At 47.9% G+C, this 12,769-nt stretch overlaps 1 protein-coding gene across 1 annotated transcript in view; it reads right to left on the reverse strand.

Moving 5' to 3' along the window:
* The window catches only part of Und (methionyl aminopeptidase und), a 50,928-nt gene extending 39,204 nt beyond the window's left edge, over nt 1-11,724 (reverse strand). Inside the window, 5 exon segments of the mRNA XM_077683347.1 lie at nt 7,272-7,377; nt 8,939-8,983; nt 10,979-11,013; nt 11,015-11,087; nt 11,507-11,724. Coding sequence (XP_077539473.1) covers nt 7,272-7,377; nt 8,939-8,983; nt 10,979-11,013; nt 11,015-11,087; nt 11,507-11,660 — 413 coding nt within the window. The 5' untranslated portion in view covers nt 11,661-11,724.
* Nucleotides 11,725-12,769: the final 1,045 nt, after the last annotated feature.

A 12,769-nucleotide genomic window follows, 5' to 3' on the forward strand; every position in this document is an offset into this window, starting at 1 on the left:
GCTGATCACACCCTAACATGACAGCCCAAAAGCATAAGTTCAGCCTAACAGAACTATGCACATTACAAAGAGATGGCCTTCTAACTGGTTTTTGTTTTTTGGAAGGGGCAAGCCACAAAGGCGAGGCAATGACATGGACTTGTCCCCTTTCTGCTGCGTGCGTGACCTGAGAAATTGATTGATTGATTGTAGGGTTTAACGCGCCGACGCAACGCGGGCGATGAGGCGCGCCGTAGTGGAGGGCTCCGGATTAATTTTGACCACCTGGGGATCTTTATCGTGCGCCGAAATCTCGTACACACGGGCGTTTTTGCTTTTCGCCTCCATCAGAAAAGCGGCCGCTGCGGCCGGGAATCGAACCCGCGACCTTGTGCTCAGCAGCGCAACGCCTTAGCCACTGAGCCACCGCGACGGGTGTGACCTGAGAAAGCTTGTGGCCACCAGTTGCTTGCCAAGCACTGCAACTTGAGCGTGTACAGTCGAGTCCACTTGTAACAATACCGTGTATAACAATTTATCGTATTTAACGATGAACAACCATGGCACCGTCCACTTTTGTATGCTTTCTATGATAAAATAAAACGCTTAATACAATGCTCCAGTGCCGCAATATCGGACATAACAGTTGAGTCCGGTTACAGCGCGCGTCAAAAATGTGAGCTGCCAACGGCATGCACCGTGAGCCGCAGTGAGCCTCGCATCCTTTCCACCCCTCAAAAAATGAGTCGACTGCACCACTTCCAAGGAAGCCAGAGAAGGAGAACAGTTTTTCTTCCAAACCCCCCCCCGAGCGCCGCCACTTTGGCATCTTCCCCACACCTGCCCACAAGATCGCGGCGCCGAGCACTTGCGCCTTTGCCTGTGTCATGTGCGCACTGCTTTGAATGTGACTGGGTGCCTCTTCCCTGAACAGCTATATTTCGGCCTATTCAAACTGCCTTCGTTCTTCCGTGGAAAGGACGTCAGGGCCAATGTTTTAGAAAAGTCTGAGTGCCTCACTTAAAGGGGCACTGACACAAAATTTTGAAGGCGAGATAACTTCGGAGATAGATTGGTGGGAACACATATACATCATCTGCAAAATATCAGCGGCGAATACAGCCTAGAACATATTTAAAATCAATTTTGAAGTGTGCGAAACGCAACCGAGCAGCCAGCAGAGGACCACGCGTAATTGTAAATAAACAACATCCAAACACGTCACGAGTTTGTGTTTGCCGCTTCCGCACTACCGACGTTTTTTGCCGGCTCGCCCGGCTCGCCGCTCCAATCGGAGGGCCGGAGGGCGGAGCTTCTGCTCTCGAGAACGAACGACCCGATCGTTGGCGGCGGAGGCGCCGTGATTTCGTCAGCTAATCGGGCAGCTGGCCGCGACCAAAGTTCTGCAGCGATTCCAGGCACTCTGTTTCTATTACTGTTTATTACCATTGGATGCGAAAACGCGCCGGAGGCACGAAAAGCTCACTGAGCTAGCCGCACGGTCGCTGTGCAGGCGGCGGCCACGGCCGCGAAGTGGCCCAGGCCGGCGCAGGTAGCTCGAGTGATAGCTTGTTACCGCTGCACGACATTGTCCCCAAGTCCCGACCATGGTGGCTTACATGAGAAAGGAGTTAATGATGCGATGGCGGGTTGCATTAAAAATTGTCATCTGCACCGCTTACGAGAGCGGCACTCGAATATCCGCCGCAGTGCTGAGCCGAACACATCTGTAGGCGGACCTGTAGGCAGACCGGCCGGCTGCTCCCAGCGCGCGTCTTGCCAGTGCCACCCACCGTCTCGAGCGTCGCGCGTCGTTCTTTAGCCGCGGTAGCATTTGCACTCGCAGCGCCTGCGTCACATCCACGGTCGCTTTTTAATTAAGCGCCTCACGAGATCAGTACGTGGGGGCATTCGCAGAAACTGCCGTCGATGCGGATTCGACAGTGCTACGGCGGCTCTGCTCTGCGATATCCCTCCGACGGTCACGTGGTCAGCTTTGTTCACACAAAATCCACAAAATCCATCGTTTCGCGGCACTCGCTGAAACCGAAACTGCGACTGGCCGCATTGAAAATGCCTCTAATTAAACAACCATCGCACGCTGAAGCAAATGAGGTTTCTACAGGTTATAAGTAGGTCACTAGCTACTTATCGCAACAAAAAAAACAAGATGCAAAATTTTTGTGTCAGTGCCCCTTTAAGGAGAGACGAGGGTCTTGAAATGAACTTTTTTATTAAATGGTCTATGATAATGAAAATCACTGTGCATATGTTTTGTTTTCCTTATTTCAAATATGTAATTAGTTTTCATGTGGCATAATTATTTTTTGAGTTAAAAAGAAAATACTGGAGCCTAATTAAGTCCTTTCTTATGGGCCTAAGGGGACACGCGGGTCGAAAAATCGCCATTTTTTTTTCGAAATATGTCGTCTTTGTTTTCACTTGCATTATCATCTTTGCCCTCTTTCATAGAAAAAAATGAAAACGAAATACGAACGAGAACTTAGTGAAAATCGTGTCTGAATGACTCGCAGTGAGCATAGAAATCGCGCAATCAAGCCGAATTTCGGCCATCTTTGAGAGTTTTTGCTGCACAGAAGCGTGGCTGGCCACCATTTCAGTCAGTTGAGAGAGGTAGACAAAGCCTTTTTCTCTCAATCAAACCGCTCGCCAGCTTCGTATCTCTGCACAAAAAATTTTAAAAAAATTTCTTCCCGCTTGTTTTTAGAGCTGCCACTGGGTATTTAAATCATGTGACGTGAAATCAAGACCGCAATTGGCTTTCGCCGCTTGTCAGCCGCCATCACCTCCGTCGTTCCGTTCACTACTTCGCGCTATCTTTTCTATTTCCTTATCGTGTGTTGTTAATCATGAACGGTGAGAAGCACGACTTTCATTGCCGCAAGTCCCGACTTCACGCCCGTACAAGGGAAAGCGGAAGTGGCACGGCATTGCGACGATTACGGCCAACGCCGGCACGGCGAGGCCTAATGGCGACGCACCTTCAAGCGTTGCGAGCACGGCTCAATCAGGCGAGGCTGGTTTTATCAGTGAATCTATCAGCTTTGTAAGTGCATCGGAGAAGAAGTTTCAGCCTTCCAAGGCGGGGAGACAGTCGTCAACGAAAGTGGTGTAAGCACAGTTATCTCCGAAGTCGACGGTCTGAGTGATCTTGTGAGCGGCACCGTTTGCACGATGTGCGGGAAGTACGAACTCGTCGTAGTTGAGGTCACAAACAAGCGGAAGGGCCTCGCATCGGTGCTGGAACTCAATTGTAAGAAACGTGGAGTGCCCTGCAGGAGTGGTTTCTTCTGTCTACTCGTCGCAGCGCTGCTGCCATCGGTCGCGGAGGCCGCAACCCGGAACTCTGCAGGGGAAGTCCCCGTGATAGTTTCGCCATCAATGTGAAAGCGGTACCCGCTGCACGCGCGGTTGGCATCGGACACGATCAGCTGTGCAGGTTTTGTGCCATTCTTGGTCTACCAAAACCACTGCACCAAAACACGTTCCACAACATTGCCAAGAAAGATGCCGCGGCCACAAAAGTCGTCTTTGACAACCATGCTAAAGCAAGGCAAGTAACTGCGTTGCAAACTGGTCACACTGACGTCAGTGCGATGTTTGATGGTACTTGGCAGAAACGAGGACACTAAAGCCACAACTGTGTTGGCACTGCCATTTCTCTCGACACTGGTCTCTGCCAGGATTTTGAGGTGCTGTCAAACTACTGTCAAGATTGCAGCGACCCCCAAAAGCTTGATTAGCAAGAGGAGGAAGTGTGGCAAGCCTTTCATGCCCCTGTATGAGAAAAAAATGCAGACTACTCATCCCACACCATGGAGACAGAAGCAGCACTGCGCATCTGGCACAGTACGGTATCACACAACCTGCAGTTCACTGTAGTGGAGACGGCCACTGCTCTCACGGTGGTGTGGTTCAACAGGGGCCACACTAGCTTTGAGCAAGTTCTCCAAGAACTGGGAATCTTCCCTTCAGAAGAACTGGTTAGACTAAGCAGTGCAAGTGACCAGCGGAGGATCAGGCAGATGTCTGCCAGGCTGACTTCTGAGGCTAGGTCCCATCGCCACTGCCTGGTGAAACGGGCCAGTACCGAGGACTCCACCCGCAAGAACCATGAGGGTGCAACTTATGCAGCAGCAGCATTCTAGTTTTAGTACCTCAGTGTGGACATTTCAGACTATATCTCCACCAAGTTTCATGTTGTTTGAGCAAGAATTTTTTAATCTGCCAAAGAAATAAACTTTCAATTTCGTTTTTCTCAGTTTGTTGTTTTTGTCCGTTTTCTTAGCGCACACTTATTTTCCCACTTAAAGTTGTTGTATCATGATGAAATTTTGCACAGATGTTCATTATAACACTTAGAGTGCACAAATCTTGTTCATTATGCAATTTGTGTCTTAGATATTTCTTACGATCATAAAACAAAAATATACAGCACAAGAAAAGGCACACTACCAGTCATTTTTTTTTTTTCGTGATGACGAAAATGAATATGAGGCTTTTTCAGGTAGATTTGTGCACTCTGCAGTTCTTAAGGAACCACCTAGGCTATTTTAAAAGTTTCAGGAAAAATTTTTACCATAAAAAAAGTGTGCACAAAAAAGGTATTTTCTGCAAGTCATGCTGCGTAACATTTTATCCCGAGCGGCTATTCGAAATCTGATTGCATATATGACCAGAGGAGCTCAATCTTTACAAGCTGTGGAAATTTCAGCCCCCTAACTTCATTATTATTAAAAAAAAAAAGTTGTTTCGAGGAGCATGTCCCCTTAAAGAGCCCATGAAGACAAAACAGACGCTTCATTGTTTAAGAAGACCGCTTTGCCCCGATAACAATGATACCAATTTTACCGCAAAGTCAAACAAAATAATAGAAATAATAAAGAGAACATACGTAACAGTGGAGACTTTCCGGCAATTCTTCTACTACACCACAGAATCACTGTTGAGCGATTAACATCCACCAAACTTTTGTCTTCTCTCTATTGCTGCTTTCCGATCTCTCACATTCACTTCCCTGCATTGTAATCATCCCCATCTGGAGTAGCAAGCACTGCCGCTAGCAAAGCTGACCTCTCCAGCCCACATTAAAGAGCTCTCTCTCTCTCTCTCTCTCTCTCTCTCTCTCTCTCTCTCTCTCTCTCTCTCTCTCTCTCTCTCTCTCTCTCTCTCTCTCTCTCTCCCTCTCCCCCTCCCTCCCTCCCTCCCCCCGACCAAGGCGTCAGCAGAAAAGGGCGATTGCAGAAAAGGGCGATTGCAGTGGGGCTATATTTCTATTTGATCGTACCACTCAAATGCTAATGTGCCGTGAACACGCTGATACCTATGTCAGTAGCGGTCTCAGAGATTGGTTTTGGGGGGGGGGGGGTCAGGCGAATAAAGAACCGCTCCCCTCCTTGCGCCATTTCTGCGGAGGAGGTGATAACCATGCAGGCGAGTACGCGCATGCGGTATAACCGGCTTGCGCACAAATCACTTATCGACACAATGGTTTTTGGCTCCCGTTAGGCAGCACAACGGCTGGTATTTCTGGCGGTATTTCTGGCAGTATTCTGGCGGTCGCAACACATTTGAGACCTCGCACAAGTTGGATCTAGCCTTGCGCAAGTGGAATACTTAAAAAAAAGCAATAAATAAGAAGCTGAGGTCCTCTTTGGGAAGGGTCATCACCCCCTTCGCCCCCCTCCCCCCCCTGGGACCGCCACTGACCTATGTGTTGAGTGCTGGCCCACGTCATGCCACTCCTGCCGATACTACATCGCTGTGGCATAAAATCGGCAAGTTTTTCAATATTTCTCGCGATGTCCCAGTTCAGAAAAACATCTTTCGTGGCTGAAAGGGAGCTGAGTGAGTTACCAAGAGCTAGTTCTTTGAAACTGAAAGAAGTTGCCTTTTGTCATCACGGTCCCCTTTTAAACCACCGACAACTCAAAATGTATTTTGGGGAAAAGTCTATTGTCCCAACAATCTCCTCCCGCAAGAATTATGAAAATCCGTTTACTATCACCGAAACTATGTGCGATAAAAAATTGCACATAATTGTTTCCTCTAACTCGACCGTGGACAACGCGACGAAAGCTGTGCGCTCTCTCCAGGAGATGAGGGCGGCTCAAGGCGTTCTCTTCGGCGGCCTCCTTACTTAGGCTATGCCTGGGGTGCATAATGAAGAAAACTGAAGAGAGCGCGGTTGGTTTTTTCGTGTCTTTCACAGCGATTTGCGCACTCACCGCTTCACTTGCACGTGTAATATCTGGCTCAGGTATTCCTGGCAGTGTAATCTAAACGTCACGCAGGTTTAACTGCACTGCTCAAAGAGTGTTGCAGGGTCCCTTTAAAATATGCCATTGCAACGTAGGTTAAGTGTGCACATGTACAGTCATGGACAATTCAAATACGAACCGCGGAGCGCACGGCCGAAAATCCAGGCGCCGTCACCTGGCAGCGGCCGGGGAAAATGCATGGACATGCGCAGTTGAGACGTCGGGAGTGAAGTGGAAAGAGCACTGAAAACAATTGTTGGCGATGCGGCGCGAGATAGTATCTGTGGACACTGCATGCTCAGCTCACACAAGCGCCTGCTCCCACGTGTGTACCGGCGTGATATTGCAGACATATCTTTGCATGTGGAATGCAGTAACATGAGTAAATAACGGTCAGCACATGGGTCGCGCCCAAACCACGCTCAGTGGTACCTGCTCCGCAGATTTCTAGAAGCACAGAGGTGCCTGGCAAAAGAAAAAGAAAAAAAAAAAATCAGGCCGCCAAAAATTGTTGTGCAAGGGCAACTGGCTTATAGAATGGTTAGACCTGCCCATCTTTTTAATTTCTGTGAATATTAAAATTCTGCCAGTAATTTGTCCAGCCCACACAATGCTTGCAGTTACTGTATATCATTGGAGACTAATTCTGGTGGTACATCTATTGTTTGCTGCACCGAATCCACGAATTGCCTCAGCCATGACTCCGTCAAACAAAGGCGTGGCAAGGAATTACGCGCCGCATCGCTCTGAACTCGACCAACACCTTCAGCTGCAGCGGCGGTGGTACTTGCAGTGCTGCAGCGCTCACGCGGCATGGCGACAGGGCGAGCATGCGAGCGAGCAGAGGGCAACATATCGCAGTGGGACAAGCACCCTCGCACCCAACATCTCAACTGCGCATGTCCATGCGTTTTCGACGGCCGCTGCCAGGTGACGGCACTGGTATCTTCGGCCATGCGCTCCGCGGTTCGTATTTGAATTGTCCATGACGGTCCACCCAGGTCACCGCACCTGTCATTGGCGATGGGGTGCTCCACCTCCTCTCCGACCGGGAAGTTGCCGTCAGGGAAGAGGTCGCAGATGGGAATCGATGGCGGGTCAGTCTGCTGCTTGGGCCCTGCAATTGACACAGACACAACACATCAAGCGATTAGGGTGCTAGACAACTCAAATACTTTGGACAAAGCCTGTGCTCCCTTTTAAAGTGCAGAGCACTTTAGGGGCTCGCCTTGTCGTCGCGGCTCGCCCTCTGGACCCAAGTAGAGCCACGAGGCGTTCGTCACCGCGGCGTAACCCTGAGGCTTCGAAAGCCAAGCATATGTGTAGTCACATGCGTTTGAAACTCGTGAACCGCTGGCGCTTATCACACAACTCCCCGTTGTTTAGCGCAAAGAAAACTGCAGGTACATTTGATGCAACATACACGTAATTAACCGGCAGCGTCCGCCTTCATTTATTCAAGAATGCTTGCTTGGTTGGTTTTTACAACAGACAGCGAACAAAAGTGGCAGTGCAACGGCAGCATGTGCGGGAGGAAAAAGCAAGCACGAAAAGAACGGAACTCCCGCTGGCGCTGTTTCAGGCAGGGGGTACGCGAGCACTGTGAAGGCGGGAAATTGGAATTGCATTGGGTGGCAGCAGTGAGTGGATAACGGCGTTACAGCCCATTATGGCGAATCACTGCTTTGCACTTCAAACAGCTTTCACATTGAGTATAACGGCTTGAATTTTTCTTTTTACTGTTACTAGGGAGAGTGGCTGATCCAATCAGGCAGACAAAAGCGAAAATAAGGGATTTAATTAAAAGAAACTTCAACCCCCTACCAGTAAAAAGAAATTCAGTGGCAATTTCGAGGCTGTCATTTATTTAATAGTAGTAGAGCAAAAGCCGACCAAAGAAAATAGAATAGTGAGCAAAAATAGGATATGGTGGGCACACTACGCATTATGAATACAGCTGTTCGCTATTCACAAGCTTTGACCAAAAGCAGGGCAGTTCCCGCTTGCTGCGCAGCTCAATATCAAACTCTTCGAGATTAATTACACAATGAAGCCACAAGATGGAGCTTGGAAATTTCCCGTCCGTGTCGAAGCAGTGTTGATTAGGACCTGGGCTCCACTAAAATGTAGCCCTGTGTGACAGGGCGCGTACAATTGTGCACGCGACTTTTAAGAGCATTTTTAGGGTTGCAATCGCCGTCATACCCACTTTGACCACACGGCCAGTATTTGCTTTCCCGCTCAACGAAATAGTGCTGCCATCTCATGAATGCCGCACCTTTACCATCCACCAATGCTTTACCAAAACAAGAGAGAAATATGAACGACTTGGCGTTCTACAGTGCGTCAAGTAGGTGTTCTTGGTGTTATGTCATTCAAACAATTATTAAAGCAAAATTGAAGCTTTTGTCTTAATATATAAAAGCTACAGATCACAATAATGTGTATGCGTTTTCTATTGTAGCAATGGTTAGGAAATGGTGGTCATGTTTACGATGGCATGTTTACGATTAGGACACGACCTAATTTATTAACTACTTATAAGATCGAGTTGTTTATGGCCTTTAAGTGAAACTTTGGTTATCAAACGCATACACAGGCAGTTAGAAATTTTTCTGATGGATACATCTTAATGTGTGCCGCAAAGTTGTAGGCATTGAGCATTATAATAGCATTACCTTTGGGTTTCTTCTTTTTCTTCTTCTTTGCCTCTTCACCTTCCCCTGGAATAGAGAAGTACCCTTTAAATACTGCAGGTAATTCCAGCAAAAACCCCGGATAATCACAGGCTCTATAAGCTTGGCTTTAGAATGAGCATGATGAGGAAAGATGAGCTGAGGAAATCTCCCCGAAATACCGCTGTGCAAAGGTATCAACCTGCTCAATATATTCAAGTTCTCGACAAACAATTTTTAAAGCACGCGCACGCTTCATGATCAACTACTCACCGCAATGCTCTGTTATATAATTATAGAATCAACTCAGGTCTAGTGCGTTAAAAAATGGTTTGCCAAGATGACAGATTTTCAATTACGCAATAAAGTCGATCATAACATGAACATATGAACATGAAAGGCGTACCAACAGCTTTACATAAATACGAGTTTGCTTTGAACCATGGAAAATTACAAGATTCATGAATTCATTAAACGTTCTAGAAATGTCTCCTTAAAAAAAATTTCAAAACTTGATGTCTTCTCCTTCCATCGCATATGCATAACCCCATCACCAGTAATGCCTGCAGCTCCATTAGCTTCAATGTTCAGCGGTTCTGATACGCGGAGGAGACAAAAAGAAAAAAAAAGTCGTAGCCGAATAATTTGTCCTCCCACACACATATGTGCAACACCTGTTGCAGTAGGGCTAATTTGCAGTTATTTTTGTATCCCTATGCTAAGTTATGCAGAGGCAGTGCAGGCTAATTGCAAATGCGATGGCCTAAATTCCAATCTGTTATCACCAAAATCAACATCCCGAAATTCGCGAGGAGCATAATGCAAGGGAAACATTTTTCTTCTAATTTTGGGGGTTCTATTGCACATAAGCAGCACCTGGGCATTGAGACTCGCCATAGTGGAGGGCTCTGGATTAGTTCTGACCACCCGGGGATCTTGACTTGACACGCGAGCATTTTCCCTTTTTGCTCCCATCAGAAAAGCAGCCACTGCGACCAGGATTGAAGCCGTGCCCTCGGGCTCAGTGGCCCAATGTCTTAAGCAGCCCAACGCTTTGGCTACTGAGCCACTGCGGCGGGTAGAATGGCATTTCTTGAAAGCACTTTAAAATATAGGAATGTGAAACAGTGGAAAAAGAACTCGAAAGACAGCCTACACAATCTATCTCATAATGTAACAAGGCAGTGTTTGTGACTACAGTGCCCCTTTAAAGCTCGCAAGGAAATCTTTCTCTTCAAATTTGGCCACGGTGATCAGTGGTGCAGTTTTTGATACAGGCAAGACAACCACGCCGGGAATACATAGCTTGCACTGACGTCACGATATGACACTTGCCTTGCCCACCTAAGGCCACTGTAAAAATAGAAAATCACTGGAGAAGCGTTAACTGTCAGCTGAACCACCCCAAAGGTTAACAAATGCGTACAAGTGAGCAATCGTGCTGCTGGCATATTCCTAGCGTCAATGTCATGGGTTCCAATTTTGCTGTAACACTTTACGGTCCCTCCTGCCATCCTGTTTTGATGATTCTGGGGTTTAACGTGCCGACGCTACACAGGCAATGAGGTGCGCCATAGTGGAGGGTTCCGTATTAATTTTGGCCAGCTGGGGATCTTTAACGTGCACCGAAATCTCGAATACACCGGCGTTTTTGCTTTTAACATTCATCAGAAAAGCGGCCACCACGGCCGGGAATCGAACTCACACCCTCGTGCTCAGCAGCACAAATGCCATCCTGTTTTGCTTCATCGCATTTCTACTCCATTAAAAATTGAACGCCACCAAAATGTTCCATGCTTTGGAACAAGAGAGTAATATTTTTTTGTATTGCTCTTCAGTAATAACGTACAGCATTTAGCCCATCTCAATATCCAAAACTCACTTAAAAAGATTCGTTTAAAATAGCTCTTTCAGAGGCTTGCATTGTATCATGCACAAGACAAAAAAAAGGGGGGAAGGGGGAGAGGGGAAGCCAGAAGTACTTTTCCCAAAATACATACACTAGGAGGATGATAGCACCAAAGCGCAAAAGCTGTGTCTTACCTTTCTCATCGGCTTTGTCGCCGGTGCATCCAGATGCTGGTTTCGAGGGTAGCTGTTACGTCCGAAACCTGTGCTGAGCCGTCTACTACTCCGTCGACTTCTTGGGGAGCTGAAAGAACCCAGTGTAAACAAAAACAAAAAAACGCAGAACGCGTGAGCGAACGAAAAATACAGGCAACACAACGCAACCTCAGCCATTACCTAATACACGAACAACACTCTGTAAGAAATAACAGGTGCGAGTGTCATCGAATCGGTACCTCCCGCATTTCAAGCTCTCCCAGAGCCTTTATTTTTAGCCGCGGGGAACCAAAACAGGCCTGTCTTCAACGCGCGGCCGGGGCCGCCCGCGACTCGATGAAGAGAGTCTAGGACTTCAGTTTTGATGCAAAGCTTATCAAAAACGACTGAAACGCGGACCAGACGCGTATTTTCGCGTAACTGGACGGCAACCGGCTCGGCCGAGTGTAAAAGAACGCTGCCATGTGGGGCAACCGGGCTCCGGCCAGAGCGGTTTAGAGACCTCACCTTTCTTTTTCTTCTTCTTTCGTTTTTTCTTCTTCTTGGCGGCGTCCTGCGTTCCGACGTCGTCCTCGACCTCGTCCTCCTCATCGCCGTCTTCTACAATCTCGTCTTTTTCATCCACATGTTTGCTACCGTGATCTTGCACCACTGCCGCCATGCTTGTTTTTAGTGCGGCTGATTTCTGCGGTATGGCGCCTCGAGCACCGCCGTGCGTGCCAACCGTGCGGGGTGCGGAAGGGGGCGGGGTGTGTCAAGGGACAGAGGCGACTCCGCATAGACGGGAAAAAACTCGTAAAATTCTTCTTTCGCTCCACAGTTGAGATTTTATTAGCCATATCGATCTTCTTTTTTTATGTATGCATGTGTGTGTGTGTGTGTGTGTGTTTGCGTGAGTCTGCGCGAACGATTACACCGGAGTTCTGCTATGCCAGCTCGGTTTCTAGCACAAAATATGCAAAGAATTAAAGGTAACGTGCGGAAAGTAGTTACAACTTCGACGAATGGAGTTATAAAGCCTAAAGAGGACACAGAAGTGCGGATTAGCGTGGCTGGAGTCATTCTCCAGTACTTTTCTAGCTGCGTTTGACTGCGTGTGCTCATCAGGTGTAAATGCCGGCATAACGCAAGAAAGCACCGAGCGAATAGAAAGTCAGCCAAAGATCGTGATGCGGTTTGGTTTAAGCGCTATGACAAAACAAAGAACTATTAAGTGTGAAAGTTATAGGCCTTGTGCGCTGGTATGGTGGCGCCTGGTGGCGCCCCTAAGTTTTCACTAGTGGCGCCCCCTGTCGCACCGCACCGCATCTTTTGCATGCACCGCGGGGCTACATAGCGCTACTGGCGCTACGCCGGTCCGCGTATCCCGTGTGCCAGTAGTATTAACTCTATGCCGTGTGCAGGACCCCCACGTGGCTGCACGACGCGGGCCGTGCGTAGACGCAGCCCTTGTTGCCTTGTTGTCCAACTATCTCCTTGACCGGTCCTTTTACGTAAATGTAAACAACAAAAAGTCTGGTGTTTACATTGCAACAAGTGGTGTACCTCAAGGTTCCGTGCTGGGTCCACTATTGTTTTTTATCTTTATCAAAGATGTGGCAACAGTCTTAACAAAATCTTCACTTTTCCATACTGATATGATATCAAACTATTTAGGCACATTAGCGGTGTTCAGGAGCAGTCCTGAACACCGCTTATTGGTCTGGTGCAGCAAAAACTGTCCAATTTCGAACCCTGCTAAAACAAAGGTTATCTCGTACAGCCGGAAAA

This window comes from Haemaphysalis longicornis, unplaced genomic scaffold (assembly GCF_048455015.1).
Source record: "Haemaphysalis longicornis isolate Haplotype H1 unplaced genomic scaffold, Haemaphysalis longicornis Haplotype H1 scaffold_9, whole genome shotgun sequence".
Classification (NCBI taxonomy): domain Eukaryota; kingdom Metazoa; phylum Arthropoda; class Arachnida; order Ixodida; family Ixodidae; genus Haemaphysalis; species Haemaphysalis longicornis.